General features: G+C 44.2%; 1 protein-coding gene across 1 annotated transcript; it reads left to right on the top strand.

Annotated features, from left to right (window-relative positions):
• On the top strand, nucleotides 1–5,363 carry GDF3 (growth differentiation factor 3). The gene is made up of 2 exons (XM_007967480.3): nucleotides 1–364; nucleotides 4,434–5,363. Exons 1-2 carry the CDS (start codon nucleotides 97–99, stop codon nucleotides 5,258–5,260), a joined length of 1,095 nt encoding a protein of 364 aa, XP_007965671.2. The 5' UTR covers nucleotides 1–96; the 3' UTR covers nucleotides 5,261–5,363.
• Nucleotides 5,364–19,818: the final 14,455 nt, after the last annotated feature.

Here is a 19,818-nt window from a genome sequence, read left to right as displayed (position 1 = left end):
ACTTGATTATCTTACAACAGATAAATTAGCAGCCCCTGAATTGTTGGGCAGTCTGGCAGTGGAGCTCTCCCTGGCCTGATAGCCACTCTAGAGGCCATGCTTCGATTCTTGCCAGATTTGGCTTTCAGCTTCCTGTTAACTCTGGCTTTGGGCCAGGCAGTCCAATTTCAAGAATATGTCTTTCTCCAATTTATGGGCTTAGATAAGGCGCCTTCACCCCAGAAGTTCCAACCTGTGCCTTATATCTTGAAGAAAATCTTCCAGGATCGCGAGGCAGCAGTGACCACTGGGGTCTCCCGAGACTCATGCTACGTAAAGGAGCTGGGCGTCCGTGGGAATGTACTTCGCTTTCTCCCAGACCAAGGTAAGGAAATGGGAGTGTTATCCAGAAAAACATCTGGAACTGGGTGGTGTGAAGAAAGGACAATAGGAAATGACAATTACTAATGTGGCCTTGTGCTGGTATTTTTCATATTTTATCTCATTTAATTCCAGCCCACGATCCTGAGAGGAAGTTAGATATTCTTATCAAGTTTCTAACAGTAAGGAAATGAGGTTCAGACACTAGGTAACCTGTAATCTATTCAAGATCATACAGCTAGTGTGTGAGAACAAAGTCAGAATTTGAAATAGGTTTTTGTTTTTTGAATCAACTGCTTTGTGCTTCAGTTGAGATGAAAGAGATGGAGGAGGAATCGGAGCTCAGTTTCCCACTCTTCAGCCCATATATACACATCCTGCCGTCTTCTGTGTGGCAAGCAGGGTATGAAAATTTTGAGGTTGGTTTGCCCAGGACTCCTGCTTCCCTTATTTGCACCTCCTGGCTACTCTTGTTGGGTGGCAAAGGTTATCCTAGATTTGTGAATAGAGAGTAATAATATATACAGTTGTCATATCCTTTTTTAAAAGGATCCCAGTAAGTGGCATCCAATACTTTCCCAAACTGACCACCCACCAAATAACTTAGGTCTTCCATTAACAGTAGATCCTCCAACTCCATTCCTGCCCCTTGTTCTCCCCACCCAATTCTTATTCAAAGTCTGAAATAGGTGTTGAGAATCTGCATGTCTATACAACCTCCTGGGTGTTTCAGATGCAGAATTTAGAGCCTTGGTTAGTTTTACAGCAAGTGGAGAGGAGATTTGAATATTTATTTGTCCAAGAAGCACTTATTGGATACCTATGGTGAGCCAGGAACTGTGTATGGCCTTGAGAATACAAGATAAAGTTTGCTTTTTTTTTTTTTGAGAGTCTCGCTCTGTCTCCAGGCTGGAGTAGAGTGGCACGATCTCAGCTCACTACAACCTCCGCTTCCTGGGTTCAAATGATTCTTCTGCCTCAGCTTCCCAAGTGGCTGGGATTACAGACATGTGCCACCACGCCCAGCTAATTTTTTAGTAGAGACAGGGTTTCACTATATGTTGGCCAAGCTGGTCTCAAACTCCTGACTTCAGGTGATCTGTCTGCCTCAGCCTCCCAAAGTGCTGGGATTACAGGCCTGAGCCATCGCACCCAGCCCAGAATTACCTTTTTAAAATGCATATTGAGTCATACTGCCCCTCCACATAAAATTCTCGTCTGCAGAATTCTGCAGGAGTTGACCCACCGTGCCCTGCCTGTTCTGACGCTGCTGCTTACTTCCGCAGTCTCACCTTTTACAAGCTCTGCTTGCACACTCAACTCTAAGCTCATAGTAGTCTATTCCTCCTAGAGCATGCATTCTTGGCTCATCTTCAAACGTGCTGTATCCAGGCTACCTGAAGTACTCCCTCAGAATTTGCCTGGTCAAGTACTTCAGGCTTTTCTTCTTCTTCCTCTTCCTCTCTCTCTTTTTTTTTTTTTCTCCTTGAGACAGGTCTTGCTGTGTCACCCAGGCTGGAGTGTAGTGGCACTATCTCAGCTCACTGCAGCCTCCACCTCCTGGGCTCAAGTGATCTTCCCACCTCAGTGTACTGAGTAGAGTAGTTGGGACTACAGGCTACAGGTGCGCACAACCACGCCAGGCTGATTTTTGTATATTTTTTTTATAGCGATGAGGTCTCACCATGAGGCTGGTCTCTAACTTCTGAGCTCAGGCAATGGCCTGCCTTGACCTCCCAAAGTGCTGGGATTACAGGCATGAGCCACCTTGCCCAGCCGAATTTTGTTGCGTTTTGAATGACGCTTGAGAATGAAGAGGCATGGTGGTGGGGTGCTTAAGCGTGTTTGGGTTTGAGTCGCAATTTCTCCCCAAGCTGAATGACTTTGGAAAATACCTCTTTAAGGCTGGACGCGGTGGCTCACACCTGTAATCCCAGCACTTTGGGAGGCTGAGGCAGGCAGATCATGAAGCCAGGAGTTCGAGACCAGCCTAGCCAACATGGTAAGCTCCCCCGCCCGCTGCCCCCACCCCTGTCTCTACTAAACATACAAAAAAAAAAAAAAAAAATTAGCCAGGTGTGGTGGCAAGCACCTGTAATTCCAGCTACTCAGGAGGCGGAGGCAGGAAAATCCATTGAATACCCAGGAGGCGGAGGTTGCAGTGAGCCAAGATCACACAACTGCACTCCAGCCTAGGTGACAGAGCAAGGCTCCGTCTCAGGGGGAAAAAAAACCAGAAAATATCTACTTAAGCGTGAAGTCATCCTACCAAACAAAATGATGGCGTTAGGCCAAATAAGTTATTTGTGGAAAGGGAAAAATTGAAGATGCAAAAAATAAAATAGTAAAAGTATACTTATTGGGTCTTTTCCTAGAGGAATAGGTAAAATTTGAAAATTCAGGCAGGAAAGTTAGCTTAGAAAACAGGGAGAGCACACTTGTAACTTCAGAAGAAGGGCATCCATGGACAAAAATAAAAGAATCACATTGTACTTCAATATGAGGAGAGGCTGGACACAGTGGCTCATGACTGTAATCTCAGCACTTTGAGAGGTGGGAGGATCCTTTGACCTCAGGAGAGCAACATAGGGAGACCCTATCTCTACAAAAACTTTAAAAAGAAATTGGCTGGGTGTGGTGGCTCACGCCTGTAATCCCAGCACTTTGGGAGGCTGAGGTGGGCAGATCACCTGAGGTCAGGAGTTTGAGACCAGCCTGGCCAACATGGTGAAACCCTGTCTCTGCTAAAAATGCAATTAGCTGGACATGGTGTGCACCTGTAATTCCAGCTACTCCAGAGGCTGATGCAGGAGAATTGCTTGAACCCAAGAGGCGGAGGTTGCCGTGAGCTGAGATTAAGCCACTGCACTCTAGCCTGGGTGACAGAGCAAGACTCCGTCTCGGGGAAAAAAAAAAAAAAAGTAAAGCCAATCTGAATGATTGGACTTTGGCCAACAACACCTGACGGTCTAGGTTACTCTTTTTTTCTTTTTTTTTTTAATTGAGACGGAGTTTTGCTCTTGTTGCCCAGGCTGGAGTACATTGGTGTGATATCAGCTCACCACAACCTCTGCCTCCCAAATTCAAGCGATTCTCCTGCCTCAGCCTCCCGAGTAGCTGGGATGACAGGCCTGTGCCACCATGCCTGGCTATTTTTTTTGTATTTTTAGTAGAGATAGGGTTTCTCCATGTTGGTCAGTCTGGTCTCCTGACCTCAGGTTATCTGCCCGTCTGGGCTTCCCAAAGTGCTGGGATTACAGGTGTGAGCCACCGCGCCTGGCCCAGTCTATTGACTCTTTCTCAGAATAATGGTTTAAGTGCCTGAAGTAAAATATTTAGGATTTCAAAAGAAACCAATTAAGTATTGAAATATATTTTAAAAATATTTTAAAAACAAATGTATATATAGTAATATATATAATGCTTTATCAATGTAATACATAACAAGATCTAGGGAGGTGACTATACCTATAGCTACCATAAATTTCAGCATAGTGTTAGCATAAGTGTTTGTTTTTTCTTTTCTTTTCTTTATTTTTTTTTTTGTAGAGATGGAGTCTCACTATGTTGCCCAGGATGGTCTCAAACTCCTAGCCTCAAGCAAATCTCCCATCTCAGCCTCCCAATGTGCTGGGATTATAGGCATAAGCCACTTGCCTGGCCTCCATAAATGTTTTCAGTTATTTGCAACAACTAAATGTATGAACACACCTATGGTTATTATTGATAACAGTGTCATAGGCCCTGATGATATGACTGGGATTTGTTGCCTATATTCATAATGAAGGAAATGCTAAATTTCCTTTAGTTTAGTGGAAATAATGATGTAATTATTTTTCCCATCTAAGTTCTGCACCCTCCACATTTCATCCAGGAATCTCTGGGAACCTGTGGATGTGAAGATAAGAACCTCTGGCTTTCAGGAATAGAGAAACAAACCCTACCAAATAATAGGGCTTGGGCTCTTCCTTGCCTTTATATTGTATACGTGGATATCTGACATTTATATCATATAGGTGGATATGAACTAAAAGGTATTATTATGACTCTGACATGTCTCTTTTCCCATCTAGGTTTCTTTCTTTACCCAAAGAAATTTTCCCAAGCTTCCTCCTGCCTGCAAAAGCTGCTCTACTTTAACCTGTCTGCCATCAAAGAAAGAGAACAGTTGACACTGGCCCAGCTGGGCCTGGACTTGGGGCCCAATTCTTACTATAACCTGGGACCAGAGCTGGAACTGGCTCTGTTCCTGGTTCAAGAGCCTCATGTGTGGGGCCAGACCACCCCTAAGCCAGGTAAAATGTTTATGTTGCGGTCAGTCCCATGGCCACAAGGTGCTGTTGACTTCAACCTGCTGGATGTAGCTAAGGATTGGAATGACAACCCCCAGAAAAACTTTGGGTTATTCCTGGAGATACTGGTCAAAGCAGACAGAGACTCTGGGGTGAATTTTCAGCCTGAGGACACCTGTGCCAGACTGAGACGCTCCCTTCATGCTTCCCTGCTGGTGGTGGCCCTCAACCCTGATGAGTGCCACCCTTCTCGGAAAAGGAGAGCAGCCATCCCTGTCCCCAAGGTTTCTTGTAAGAACCTCTGCCACCGTCACCAGCTATTCATTAACTTCCAGGACCTGGGTTGGCACAAGTGGATCATTGCCCCCAAGGGGTTCATGGCAAATTACTGCCACGGAGAGTGTCCCTTCTCACTGACCATCTCTCTTAACAGCTCCAATTATGCTTTCATGCAAGCCCTGATGCATGCAGTTGACCCAGAGATCCCCCAGGCTGTGTGTGTCCCCACCAAGCTGTCTCCCATTTCCATGCTCTACCAGGACAATAATGACAATGTCATTCTACGACATTATGAAGACATGGTAGTCGATGAATGTGGGTGTGGGTAGGATGTCAGAAATGGGAATAGAAGGAGTGTTCTTAGGATAAATCTTCTAATAAAACTACCTATCTGGTTTATGACCACTTAGATCGGAAATGTCAATATATCTGTTTTTATAGTTTGTCTTCCTGAAAAACCCAGCATAATTAATGATGCCCATACTTGCGTGTGCGTGCACACACACACACACTGGAGCCCTAATAATCGTGGTTAATTTCTGTTCTAACATACTCATTATGCATATGACAGTATGGACACTGGCATTTACTGATGGCCAGTTATAGGCAGGCATTATCCTATGTGTTACTTTACAAACATTTCACTGTTCTTTGAGGGAAGCATCGTTATTTGTGCTTTATAGACAAAGAAGCTGAGGTTTAGAGAAGCTAACAAATTTTCCTAAGGTCAGCAGCTATCCCTGGCTCTCCCTGGCAGATCTGATATGCTAATAGTGTTACATTAAAAAAATTTTTAGACTGGGTGTGGTGGCTCATGCCTGTAATCCCAGCACTTTGAGAGGCTGAGGCAGGCGGATCATGAGGGCAGGAGATCGAGACCATCTTGGCCAACATGGTGAAACCCCGTTTCTACCAAAACACAAAAAATTAGCTGGGTGTGGTGGTGCTTGCCTGTAGTCCCAGCTACTTGGGAGGCAGAGGCAGGGGAATCGCTTGAACCCTGGAGACAGGTTGCAGTGAGCTGAGATGGTGCCAGTGCACTCCAGCCTGGCTACAGAGCAAGACTCCATCTCAAAATAATAATACTAATAATAATTTTTTTAAAGGAAGCTTCGGCCTCCCAAAGTGCTGGGATTGCAGGTGAAAGCCACTGCGCCCAGCCCTAGTTAGACCAGCCCCCTTCTGGTCTTTTATTGATGTTCCATTTGATTCCTATAGTGCAGATCACATTGTACATACAATTTTATTTTATTTTATTTTATTTTGAGGGCTGGGTGCGATGGCTCATGCCTGTAATCCCAGCACTTTGGGAGGTTGAGGTGGGCAGATCACCTGAGGTCGGGAGATCGAGACCATCCTGGCTAACATGGTGAAACCCTGTCTCTACTAAAAATACAAAAAATTAGCTGGGCATGGTGGCACATGCCTGTAATCTCAGCTACTTGGGAGGCTGAGGCAGGAGAATCACTTGAACCTGGGAAGTAGAGGTTGCAGTGAGCTGAGATCATGCCATTGCACTCCAGCCTGGGCAACAAGAGTGAAACTCTGTCTCAAAAAAAAAAGAAAAGAAAAATTTTGAGACAGGGTTTCACTTTGTCACCCAGGCTGGTGTGTAGTGGCACCATCTCAGCTGTCTGCAGCCTCCACCCACTGGGTTCAGTCGATTATCCTGCCTCAGCCTCCTGAGTAGCTGGCATTATAGGTACAGGCCATCATGCCTGGCTAAATTTTTTGTTTGCTTGAGACGGAGTTTTGCTCTTGTTGCCCAGGCTGGAGCACAATGGCACGATCTTGGCTCACAGCAACTTCTGCCTCCCAGGTGATCCGCCCACTTCAGCCTCCCAAAGTGCTGGGATTACAGGCATGAACCACCACGCCTGGCGCCCGGCTAATTTTTGTATTTTTAGTAGAGATGGGATTTCACCATGTTGGCCAGGCTGGTCTTGAACTCCTGACCTCAGGTGGTCCACTGGTCTTGGCCTCCCAAAGTGCTGGGATTACAGGTATAAGCCACTGCGCCCGGCCCTAGTTAATTTAACGGCTGCAACTGTATGTGCTTGTTTAGATACACCATAATTTACTTCAGAGAATGTTTATCACTAGACATTATGAAGTCTGCAGTTTTCATGATGGAATAGGGTTATAACTCTGTGTTCACGTATCATTGTCCATTTTTAGTCCCCACCCTCTCAGAAAATTTTCAGACATGGAATTGTAGAGTCAAAAGCATAAGCTGACTCGTGTATAATTAACATAAAATTGATATTAAAACAAATATGGATAAATTTTGGGGTGAAATGCAAAATTTGCATAGATATAAAAAAACTCTAGAGGCCAGGCACGGTGGCTCAAGCCTGTAATCCCAGCACTTTGGGAGGCCGAGGCGGGTGGATCATGAGGTCAGGAGATCGAGACCATCCTGGCTAACACGGTGAAACCCCGTCTCTACTAAAAATACAAACAAATTAGCCGGGCGTGGTAACAGGCACCTGTAGCCCCAGCTACTGGGAGGCTGAGGCAGGAGAATGGTGTGAACCTGGGAGGCGGAGCTTGCAGTGAACCGAATTGGCACCACTGCTCTCCAGCCTGGGCCAGAGCGAGACTCCGTCTCAAAAAAACAAAAACAAAAACAAAAACAAAAACAAAATTAACCGGGCGTGGTGGCTCACGCTTGTAATCTCAGCTACTCGGGAGGCTGAGGCAGGAGAATAGCTTGAACCCAGGAGGCGGAGGTTTCAGTGAGCCGAGATTGTGCCATTGCACTCCAGCCTGGGCAACTAGAGTGAAACTCCCTCTCAAAAAAAAAAAAAAAAAAAAAAGAATAGTGGCTACTGCCTTTTTCTAGTTGTTCTGTGGTTTGCTGGTTTGTTCTGTTCCTGAATGAACCAGATTATCTCCTGAGGTCATTAGCATGCCTAAAACTAAAGAAATGCATGCATAACTGCCTTCATGGTTTTGGGATCCACATTATTCTATTTCTCTACTAGAATCTTCATGTTCGTCAGACCAGTCTACAACAGGCAGAGTGTGCACCCTGTAGGCCAAGTTATAGGCTGTAATTTGGGCAGACTGGGGCAAGACTCTTTATTCCAAAATTTAAGTAAATGAAGCATGTGTGTACAGCACAGCTATTTCAGAACATTTTAAGACTCATGATCTTATTTAATGGCAGTAATTTTTACCATCAATTTAACTTATTTCTATTCAATTTCACATTGACTGAATGCCTTTGTGGGGGGAAAGAGATTTCTTTCTTTACTCATTGCTAAATTCCTGACTGAGGCACATATAACATGAGAAAAGGATTGGTCGGGCACGGTGGCTCACACCTGTAATCTCAGCACTTTGGGAGGCCGAGGTGGGCAGATCATGAGGTCAGGAACTGAGACCATCCTGGTCAACATGGTGAAACCCCGTCTCCACTAAAAATACAAAAATGAGCCAGGTATGGTGGCATGCGCCTGTAGTACCAGCTACTCAGGAGGCTGAGGCAGGAGAATCGCTTAAACCCGGGAAGTGGAGGTACTGCAGTGAGTGGAGATTGTGCCACTGCACTCCAACCTGGTGACAGAGCGAGACTCCGTCTCAAAAGAAAAAAAAAAAAGGATTAACAAGAGAAAAGCAATCAAATTTATTTAAGTTTTAGTGAAAAGAGAATCTTCAGAAATGAAGACTCAAAGAAACAGGGAAACTTGTGCTAAGTTTGATAAAGAGGTGGACAGTTGTGTAGAAGTATGATTGGACAAAGGGAGTCTGATCTAATGGTAATATACTGGGAATGGCTGGGCACTGTTGTGTGAGCCTGTAGTCCTTGCTGCTTGGGGGGCCAAGACATGAGGGTCACTTTAATCCAGGAGTTCAAGACCAGCTTCACCAGCTGGGCAATGTGGTGAGACCCCCACCTCCAAAAACAAAAAAACAAACAAACAAAGGAACTGGAGGAGAACTTAGCAAGGCCTGTTTGTTTAGATTCTTCTTAGTACCTCTGTGTCTTTAAGGATAAAGATGTTCCTTTTCTTTGGGTATAGAGAGGATATATCTAGAATGAAGGTTTTATGCAGAGGAAGGGCAGAGCATTCTTTCATGGCCTGCTTTAAGAAGAAGGGCAGGAGAAAGTGCAAGAGACTTTCAGGCTTCTGTTTCCTCAAATACCAAGGTGCTGTATTTTGGGGTAACATGTCCTGAGCCCCATCACCTTGAAAGGGAGAAAAAAAATAAGATACAGATTCTGCCTTTGAGTAGTAGTTTATCGTAAAATTGTACTTTCTCAAATCAGACTGGGTTTAATTTTTGTTTCTTTTTTTGTTTTCATTTTCTTCTTTTTTTTTGAGGGGCGGACGGCATCTCGCTCTGTTGCCCAGGCTGGGGTGCAGTGGCACGATCTCAGCTCACTGCAACCTCTACCTCCCAGGTTCAAGTGATTCTCCTGTGTCAGCCTCCTGAGTAGCTGAGATTACAGGCAAATGCCACCACACCCAGCTAATTTTTGTATTTTTATTAGAGATGGGGTTTCACCATGTTGGTCAGGCTGGTCTTGAACTCCTGACCTCGTGATCCACCCACCTTGGCCTCCCAAAGTGCTGGGATTACAAGTGTGAGCCACCGCACCTGGCAATTTTTCTTTTAAAATAAAACAATCTTTGCTCCTTATCCACTCCCACTGCTTCACTTGACTAGCCTAAAATAAATAAATAAATAAATGAACAAACAAACAAATAAATGAACAAAACCAGGCTCAGTGACGTGCACTCAGCTACTCAGGAGACTGAGGGGGAGAATCACTTAATGCCAGGAGCTCCACTCCATCCTAGGCAACATAGCAAGAAATTAAAATCCCTAACAAATTTAAAATGAAGGGATTCATTTTTATGAGATGAAGGGACTCAAATAGGCTCATGCCTATAATCCCAGCACTTTGGGAGGCCGATGTGGGCAGTTCACTTGAGGTCAGGAGTTCGAGACCAGTCTGGGCAACATGGTAAAACCCCATCTCTACAAAAAAAAAAAAAAAAAGAAAGAAAGAAAAGAAAAGAAAAAAAAATTGCTGGGTGTGGTAAAGCGGGCCTGTGGTCCCAGCTATTTGGGAGGTTGAGGCGGGAGCATTACTTGAGCCTGGGCAGCAGAGGTTGCAGTGAGCTGAGATCACGCCACTGCACTCCAACTTGGGTGACAGAGTGACACCCTATCTCAAAATAATAATAATAATTAAAAAAGAAAAAATTAAAATTACATAAAACAAAAAAGCAATGGAGCATAAACATCAGTACGCCAGGGGTTGTTGTAGGATTGTTTTCTCAACATTTTATTGTCTCCTCAAAATGATGTCGAGCACTTCAACTCTTATCGCAGTGGTTTCTGTGCTTTGCTTTTGAGTGGAATATTTGGAGCATGTGTCTTTAAAGATCTGAATCTGTTGACTTTTGACAAGAATTTTGACTGACAACAGGCACCTGTTTCAACAGGAAAGGGGTATGTTCTGTTGTTTTTCTCCACTTTTTGTAGGGTAGAAATCATTGTCAGTGATTGCGTATGCCAAGGTTTTCTCCTGGACCAAACTTGGGTCAGGCTCTTCTGAGCTTGCTTTTCTACTCAGCCTGACCTTGGGCTTCTTTGTTCAGTTCTGGCAAGAATTCCCAACCTTGATATAAGATCACCATCATTAAGCGACCAAATTCCTCATCCTGCATTGCCCCCAGGTGATGTCTGATCACCTTGGCCTGTCTTCAGCAAGAATTCTGTTAGGTTGATTTAGCCAGACTCCCCCTTTACTCCTAATGTTTTTTCGTCGTAATTTTCCATCAGAGATAAAAGTTTTCCGTCAGAGACTGGAAAATTACTGGTCCTTGGCACTTCATACTTTCATACCCATTTTTCCTTGTTGTATTTGGAATTAAGCCCATTCTAAACTAGGCCCCTTTTCCCCTATTGCAATCGTCCTGAATAAAATCTATTTTGACCACTTCAGCTACTCTTTAGCTCTGGGTTTTCTTCAATACATGCAAACGTATATGCATTCCTTTAGGTCCAGGCACAGTGGCTCATGCCTGTAATCCCAGCACTCTGAAAGGCTGAGGCACAAGGATCTCTTGCACCCAGGAGTTTGAGACTAGCCTGGGCAACACAGGGAGATCCCATCTCTACCAAAAAAAAAATTAGTCGGGCTTGGTGGCAGGCCCTGTAGTCCTAGGCTGCAGCCACATCTGAGATGGTAGGATCACTTGAGCCTGGGAGTCGAAGGCTGCAGTGAGCTGTGATTGCACCACTGCACTCCAGCCTAGAAAACAGAGCAAGACTCTGTCTCAAAAAAAAAAAAAAAAGAAAGAAAAAGAACATGTATATCACACAGACACACATATGTACCACACACATGCATACATATATATATATATATATATATATTCAGGTGGGTTTAATGGACAGATAGATTCTTTCTTCTCTCTTATAATAACAAAAAGCATTAAACAGCAAGAATAGGGGTAATTCTTTCTGAGCAAAAATTTATCACTGCCATCATTTTACCCTGTTGCGATAACGTAAAATTTATATTTCTGAGATAGTGAAACTTAATTGAGAATTGTTTTAGCCACAAACTGTTTCCTGCTCCTCCTCCTCCTTTGTTTTGAGACAGAGTCTCACTTTGTTGCCCAGGCTGGAGTGCAGTGGCTTGATCTCGGCTCACTGCAACCTCTGCCTCCCGGGTTCAAGCGATTCTCGAACCTCAGCCTCCCAAGTAGCTGGGATTACAGGCATGGCACCACACCCAGCTAATTATTGTATTTTTAGTAATGACAGGGTTTCGCCTTGTTGGCCAGGCTGGTCTGAAACTCCTGACCTGAAGTGATCCACTGGCCTCGGCGTCCCAAAGTGCTGGGATTACAACTGCGAGCCACCGGGCCCAGACCTATTTTCATCTTTCAAAAAGTAAATCATATGTAATAATTATGTGGTAAGTGATATGGGAGCTTTAGGTTCCTCGTGGGGTAATTGTTCAAGGTCTCCTGGAACAATAGTAATTAAAACAATATCTGTTGTGAAAGAGAATATGATAACTACCACAGATGTAAACAGAAATGAAAAGATTAAATTCTTCTGGAATGATGATTTTAAAAAAGAAAAATGCAAATTAAAGACTTAGTCCAACTAAATAAAAGAAGAGGTAGGACGCGGTGGCTCACGCTTCTAATCCCAACACTTTGGGAGGCCAAGGGGGATGGGTCATCTGAGGTCAGGAGTTCGAGACCAGCCTGACCAACATGGTGAAATCCTATCCCTACTAAACATACAAAAATTAGCCAGGCATGGTGGTGGGCTCCTGTAGTCCCAGCTACTCGGGAGGCTGAGGCAGGAGAATCGCTTGAACTCAGGAGGCGGAGGTTGCAGTGAGCCGAGACGGCGCCATTGCACTCCAGCCTGGGTGACAGGAAGACTCCATCTCAAAAAAAAAAAAAAAAGAAGAAGAAGAAGAAGGGCTGCTTATCTTGATACGGTTATTCAGAGATAGTAGTCTTTTGACAGAGGGAGATGTCAGGGAATTTGATCTAGAGCAAAGGCAGGAAACAGATGGCAGAAACTGAGAGAGACTCAAGGAGTCTTAGCGATTTCTGTATTGTTGTTGGCTCTGCTAATTCTATTGTTTTTCTGCCCTCTGCTGACTTAAATGGGGAAAAGCGAATCTATGAAAACATGGTTCCTTTCGTCTGGGGGATTGAAGGACCCATTAAGAACCGGATAAAACATGTAGACACTCCCCAGAAAATAATGCACATAAACACAAACTATTTTGCATATAATTTCAGTGGCTTCATGGATAAACCATGGGATGATGAAATGCGCACTCCTCTTGAGTCAGGCATTTTTCCCTTTGTCTCTGTTTATAATTGTGTGTGTGTGAGTACACACGAACTCTTTTGCAATATTCAATTCCTTTTAAGGAACCTATTTCCCACTCCAACTCTTTCTTTCTCTTCCCATATGGGGTTTCACCATCTTGGCCAGGCTGGTCTCAAACTCCTGGCCTCATGTAATCTGCCTGCCTCAGCATCTCAAAGTGCTGGGATTACAGGCAAGAGCCACCGCGCCTGGCCGAAATTGGGTTTCTATTTCAGGTTTGATAGATGATTAAATAGGGGTTGGAGTCCTTGGTTACAGGTACATTATTTTTGAGACTCAGGCTGCATTTTGAGAAAGGCAGTACAGGAATTGGAGACTAAAGATTTTGATTTATGGCTTGATCACCCAACAGAGGTGTCATAGTGCCAGATGGTCTGAGTCAGTGGCATGAAGGAAAAAGGAAGTCTGTGGACCTCACTGTAAGAGGCTCATGACAATAAAATGGAGTCTGAGGACTCTTCTCAAGCTAATATTTTTAAATAATAATCACTTGGCACTTATTGATTGAAATTTAGGTTGGGCGCGGTGGCTCACACCTGTAATCCCATTGACTTAGTACAAAATGCAGCTGGTTCAAATGATTCTGGCTGGGATGCCAAATATATAATTCAGATGTTTATCTTACAAGTATTATTGTTTCCCTTTTCCCTCTGTTAAATAGCTATTTACACACACTCACACACACAGACGTATATATAATACACTAGGATACCAAGTGAGTATTTTTTCCAACCCAAACTGAAAATCCATAAGCATACACACGGCAAACCAAATAGTAAAGATAAGAAAGAGAAGTATTCTTACACAGAAGGCCCTCATCTCCTCAAAATTCCTGAGTTGACATTTAATGTCAATGATGTTCTTGCCATTGAAACAAACATAAAACAAGTATCACTCTGTTGACTTGGCTAGAGTACCGGTGGTGTGATCATAGCTCACTTCAGCCTTGATCCCCTGGGTTCAAGCAACCCTCCTGCTTCAGTTCCTAGTAGCTGGAACTACCCTGAGGAAGCTGAGTGCAGTTTCTCACACCCGTAATTCCAGCATTTTGGGAGGCTGAGGAGGGAGGATTGCTTGAGCCCAGGAATTTGAGATCTGCCTGGGCAACATAGTGAGACCCAGTCTCTACAAAAAATAAAAAAATTAGCTGAGCATGGTGGCAAGTACCTACAGTCACAGCTACTTGAGAGGCTGAGGCAGACAGCTTGCTTGAGCCCAAGAGTTCAGGATGCAGTGGGCTGTGATTGTTTCACTGCACTGTAGCCTAGGCAACAGAGACCTTATCTCACTTAAAAAACAAATACAAAAGAAAACAAAAAACGTAGAGGGATCTCAGAGAGATCTTTGCACACCTGTGTTTATAGCGCCACAATTCACAATAGCCAAAAAGTAGAAGCAATACAAATGTCACTAATGAAAAAGCAAAATGTGATATACACATATAATGAACATTATTCAGGCTTTAAAAAGAAACAAATCCTGTCACATGCTACAACATGGATGAATCTTGAGGATATTATGTTAAGTGAAATAAGAGTGGCTGGGTGTGCTGGCTGACATCTGTAATCCCAGCACTTTGGGAGGCCGAGGCGAGTGGATCACTTGAGGTCAGGAGATCAAGATCAGCCTGACCAACATGGTAAAACCCCATCTCTACTAAAAATACAAAAAATTAGCCAGGTGTGGTGGTGGGCACCTGTAATCACAGCTACTTGGGAGGCTGAGGCAGGAGAATCCCGGGGGGCGGAAGTTGCAGTGAGCAGAGATCTTGCCACTGCACTCCAGCCTGGGCAACAGAGTGAGATTCCGTCTCAAAAAAAAAAAAAAAAAATTACAAAAAGCCAAATATTGTATGATTCCACTTGGCTGAGGTATCCAAAGTAGTCAAATTCATATAAATGAAAAGTAGAATGTGGCTAGGGAGGAAGGGGAAGTAGAGATTTGTTGTTTAATGGATATAAAGTTTCAGATTTGTAAGATGAACAAGTTCTGAAGATCTATTGCACAGCAATATGGATACTCTTAACACTACTGAACTGTACTCTTTTTATTTTTTTTTGAGAGGGAGTCTCGCTCTTGTCGCCCAGGCTGGAGTGCAATGGCACAATGTTGGCTCACTGAAACCTCCGCTTCCCGGGTTCAAGTGATTCTCCTGCCTCAGCCTTCTGAGTAGCTGGGATTACAGGCGTACATCACCATGCCTAGCCTTTTTTTTTTTTTTTTTTTTAAGCAGAGACAGGGTTTCACCATGTTGGCTAGGGGCCAGGCTGGTCTCAAACTCCTGACCTCAGGTGATCCACTCGCCTTGGACTCCCAAAGTGCAGAGATTACAGGCATGAGTCACCGCATCCGGCCCTGAACTGTACTCTTCAAAATGGTTAAGATGGTGTATTTTACATTATGCCATTTTACCACGATTAAAATTAAAATAAAATGAATTGACCGTAGATGTGCAGGCTTATTTCTGTGTAGAGGTCTTGCATATGCTTTTTTTCTTTTTCTTTTTGAGTCAGAATCTCGCTCTGTCGCCCAGGCTGGAGTGCAGTGGCATGATCCTGGCTCACTGCAAGCTCCACCTTCCGGGTTCATGCAATTCTCCTGCCTCAGCGTCCCGAGTAGCTGGGACTACAGGCACCCGCCACCGTGCCTGGCAAAATTTTTTTTTTTTACTATTTTTAGTAGAGACGAGGTTTCAACATGTTAGCCAGAATGCTCTCCATCTCCTGACCTTGTGATCCGCCCTTCTCGGCCTCCCAAAGTGCTGGGATTACAGGCGTGAGCCACCACGCCCGGCCTTTTTTTTTTTTAAGATGCAGTTTCACTCTGTTGCCCAGGCTGGAGTGCAGTGGCATGATCTCGGCTCACTGCAACCTCTGCCTTCTGAGTTCAAGAGATTCTCCTGCCTCAGCCTCTGGAGTAGCTGGGATTACAGGCATGCGCCACCACGCCTGGCTAATTTTTGTATTTTTGGTAGAGATGGAGTTTCACCATGTTGGCCAGGCTGGTCTCAAACTCCTGACCTCAGGTGACCCACCCGCCTCAGCCTCTGAAAATGCTCGGATTACAGGCGTGAGCCACTGCGCTTGGCCGCGTATGCTTCAAGAGATAAAAAGAGAAGGGGGGGTGGGGGGAATCAAGATTAAGAGAGAGAAAGGCAATATAACTGCAAATATGGATAATATAAAAAGAATGATGAGAATATTATGTGATAATTCAATATTAACAAAGGGGAAAATCATATAAATCATCCCAGTAGATGCTAAAAAAAAATCATATGATAAAATCCACACCCGGCCGGGGCAGTGGCTCACGTCTGTAATCCCAGCACTTTGGGAGGCCAAGGTGGGTGGATAACCTGAGGTCAGGAGTTCTAGACCAGCCTGACCAACATGGTGAAATCTCATCTCTACTAAAAATACAAAAATTAGGCCGGGCGCGGTGGCTCACGCCTGTAATCCCAGCACTTTGGGAGGCCGAGGCGGGCGGATCACAAGGTCAGGAGATCGAGACCATGGTGAAACCCCGTCTCTACTAAAAAATAGAAAAAAATTAGCCGGGCGCAGTGGCGGGCGCCTGTAGTCCCAGCTACTCGGAAGGCTGAGGCAGGAGAATGGCGTGAACCCGGAAGGCGGAGCTTGCAGTGAGCCGAGATTGCGCCACTGCACTCCAGCCTGGGCGACAGAGCGAGACTCCGTCTCAAAAAAAAAACAAAAAAAACAAAAAAACAAAAAAAACAAAAAAACAAAAATTAACCGGGTATGTTGGCGGGCACCTGTAATCTCAGCTACTCTCGAGGCTGAAGCAGGAGAATCGCTTGAACCTGGGATCCCAAGGTTGCAGTGAGCCTAGAATGTGTCACTGCACTCCAGCCTGGGTGACAGAGCAAGATTCTGTCTGAAAAACAAAAGAAAACAAACAAACAAAAAACCATACCCATTCATGATGAAGATTCTCAACAAAATAGAAATAGAAGGGAGCTTTAACCTGATAAAGGGCATCTATGAAAAACCTACAGCTAACATCGTATTTAATGGTGAATAACTGAACAGTCCACTGAGATTGAAAACTAGGCAAGGATGTTCACTCATACTTTCTCTATGGAACATTTCACTAGAGTTTTTAGTGATTCCACTAAGGCAACAAGAAGAAATAAAATGGCATACATATTGAAAAGGAACAAGTAAAACTGTATTTTTTTTTTTTGGAAATGGAGTTTCGCTCTTGTTGCCCAGGGTGGAGTACAATGGCTTGATCTCAGCTCACCGCAACCTCTGCCTCCTGGGTTCAAGTGATTCTCTTGCCACAGCTTCCCGAGTAGCTGGGATTACAGGCACACGCCACCACGCCTGGCTAATTTTTGCGTTTTTAGTAGAGATGGGGTTTCACCATGTTGGTTAGGCTGGTCTCGAGATCCTGACCTCAGATGATCCACCTGCCTCAGCCTCCCAAAGTGCTGGGATTACAGGTGTGAGACACTGTGCCCGGCCTGTGAAACTGTCTTTAAATGAAGACAACATGACCACATGCTTGGAAAATGCTAAGGAATCTACAAAAAAACCTACCCGAAATAAATGAATTTAAGCCGGGTGCAGTGGCTCACGCCTGTCATTCTAGCACCTTGGAAGGCCAAGGCAGGGGGATCACCTGAGGTCAGGAGTCTGAAAACAGCCTGGTCAACATGTTGAAACCCCGTCTCTACTAAAAATACGAAAATAGTCAGCCGTGGTGTCGGAGGCCTGTAACCCCAACTACTCAGGAGGCTGAGGCACAAGAATCGCTTGAACCCGAGAAGCAGAGGTTGCAGTGCCACTGCACTCCAGCCTGGGTGACAGCGAGACTCCGTCTCAAAACAAAACAAAAAGTAAAAATAGTAAATAAATAAATAAATAAATAAATAAATAAATTTAGCATGATCACAGGTTAAAAGGTCAGTATACAAAATCAATTCTATTTCTATACACTATCAATGAAGAGTCAGAAAATGAAATTTAAGAACCAATACCAACACACAATGGGGACTTTCAGAGGGTGGAGGGTGGAGGGTGGAGGGTGGAGGGTGGAGGGTGGGAGGAAGGAGGGGTTCAGGAAAAATAACTAATGGGTACGAAGCTTGATACCTGGGTGTTGAAATAACCTGTACAACAAACCCCCATGACACGAGTTTAGCCATACATTACAATAAACCTGCGCTTGTACCCCTGAACTTAAAAGTTAAAAAAAGGAACCAATACCATTTACAATCGCAACAAAAACAATCAGATATTAAGGAATATACATAATAAACTATGTGTAAGACTTATACACTAAAAGTTATAAAACATCGCTAAATGAAATGAAAGAAGACCTAAATAACTGGAGAAATATACCGTATTTGTGATTTGGAAGCCCTTTTATTGTTTATGTTTCAATTCCGTCCAAGTTGACCTATAAATTTGACACAATGGCAATCAAAATTTCCATAGGCATAGCTATAGAAATTGGCAAACTAACATTTATTCTTCCAAAGCCGCTTTAAAAATTTGGAAAAATCAGGATTTATACTATCTGATTGTAAGACTTACTATAGCTGGGCACGGTGGCTCACGCCTGTAATCCCAGCACTTTGGGAGGCCGAGGCAGGTGGATTGCCTGAGGTCAGGAGTTTGAGACCAGCCTGGCCAATATGGTGAAAACCTGTCTCTACTAAAAAATATGAAAATTAGCCATAATTTCATAAAAATTGAAAATTTTCATAAAAATTTTCATTTCATAAAAATATGAAAATATGGTGGGCTCCTGTAATCCCAGCTACTCAAGAGGCTGAGGCAGGAGAATCGCTTGAATCTGAACGACAGAGGTTGCAGTGAGCTGAGATCGCACCATTACACTCCAGTCTGGGTGACGAGAAACTCCATCTTAAAAAAAAACTTACTATAAATTTATGATAATCATAACAATGTGGTGTAAACATAATAATGGACATATAGATCAATGGAATGAGAGGATTCCAAAATGAATTCATGCACATATATGGCCAATTAATTTTTTTTTTTTTTTTGAGATGGAGTTGCACTGTTACCCAGGCTGGAGTGCAGTGGCATGATCTTGGCTTGCTGCAACCTTTGCCTCCTGGATTCAAGCAATTTTCCCGCCTCAGTCTCTTGAGTAGCTGAGACTACAGGCACAGGCCACCACACTCGGCTAATTTTGTATTTTTAATGGAGACGGGATTTCACTATGTTGGCCACACTGGTCTCAAACTTCTGACCTCAAATGATCCACCCGCCTCGGCCTCCCACAGTGCTGGGATTACAGGCGTGAGCCACCGCACCTGGTCTTTTTTTTTTTGTTTGAGATGGAGTCGCACTGTCACCCAGTCTGGAGTACAGTGGCATGATCTTGGCTCACTGCAACCTCCACCCTCTGGGTTCAAGTGATTCTCCTGCCTTAGCCTCCTGAGTAGCTGGCATTACCGTTGCACACCACCATGCCCAGCTAATTTTTGTATTTTTAGTAGAGATGTTTCACCATGTTGGCCATGCTGGTCTCGAACTCCGGACCTCAAGTGATCCGCTTACCTCGGCCTCCCAAACTGCTGGGATTGCAGGCCTAAGCCATTGCTCCTGGCTGCCAATTGATTTTTTATTTTTTTTATTTTTTATTTTTTGAGACTGAGTTTTGCTCTTCCGCCCAGGCTAGAGTGAAGTGGCTAGATCTTGGCTCACTGTAATCCCCGCCACCTGGATTGAAGAGATTCTCTTGCCTCAACCTCCCAAGTAGCTGGAATTACAGGCACCTGCCACCACACTCGGTTAATTTTTGTATTTTATTTTATTTTATTTTATTTTATTTTATTTTTTTGAGAGGGAGTTTTGCTCTCGTTGCCCAGGCTGGAGTGCAGTGGCTTGATTTCGGCTCACCACAGCCTCCACCTCCCAGGTTCAAGCAATTCTCCCACCTCAGCCTCCCGAGTTGCTGGGATTACAGGCATGCGCCACCATGCCCAGCTAATTTTTGC

Source organism: Chlorocebus sabaeus, chromosome 11, assembly GCF_047675955.1.
Source record: "Chlorocebus sabaeus isolate Y175 chromosome 11, mChlSab1.0.hap1, whole genome shotgun sequence".
In the NCBI taxonomy this organism is placed as follows: Eukaryota; Metazoa; Chordata; class Mammalia; order Primates; family Cercopithecidae; genus Chlorocebus; species Chlorocebus sabaeus.
Note: the sequence above shows the minus strand (reverse complement) of the source record. Positions and strands in the feature narration are given on the sequence as shown.

Excerpts from the sequence above, each read along its gene's own strand:
- GDF3 (XM_007967480.3), top strand. The coding sequence starts at position 97 with ATGCTTCGATTCTTGCCAGATTTGGCTTTCAGCTTCCTGTTAACTCTG. Across the intron at positions 365-4,433 it reads TCGCTTTCTCCCAGACCAAG|GTTTCTTTCTTTACCCAAAG; the intron begins GTAAGGAAATGG and ends TTTCCCATCTAG.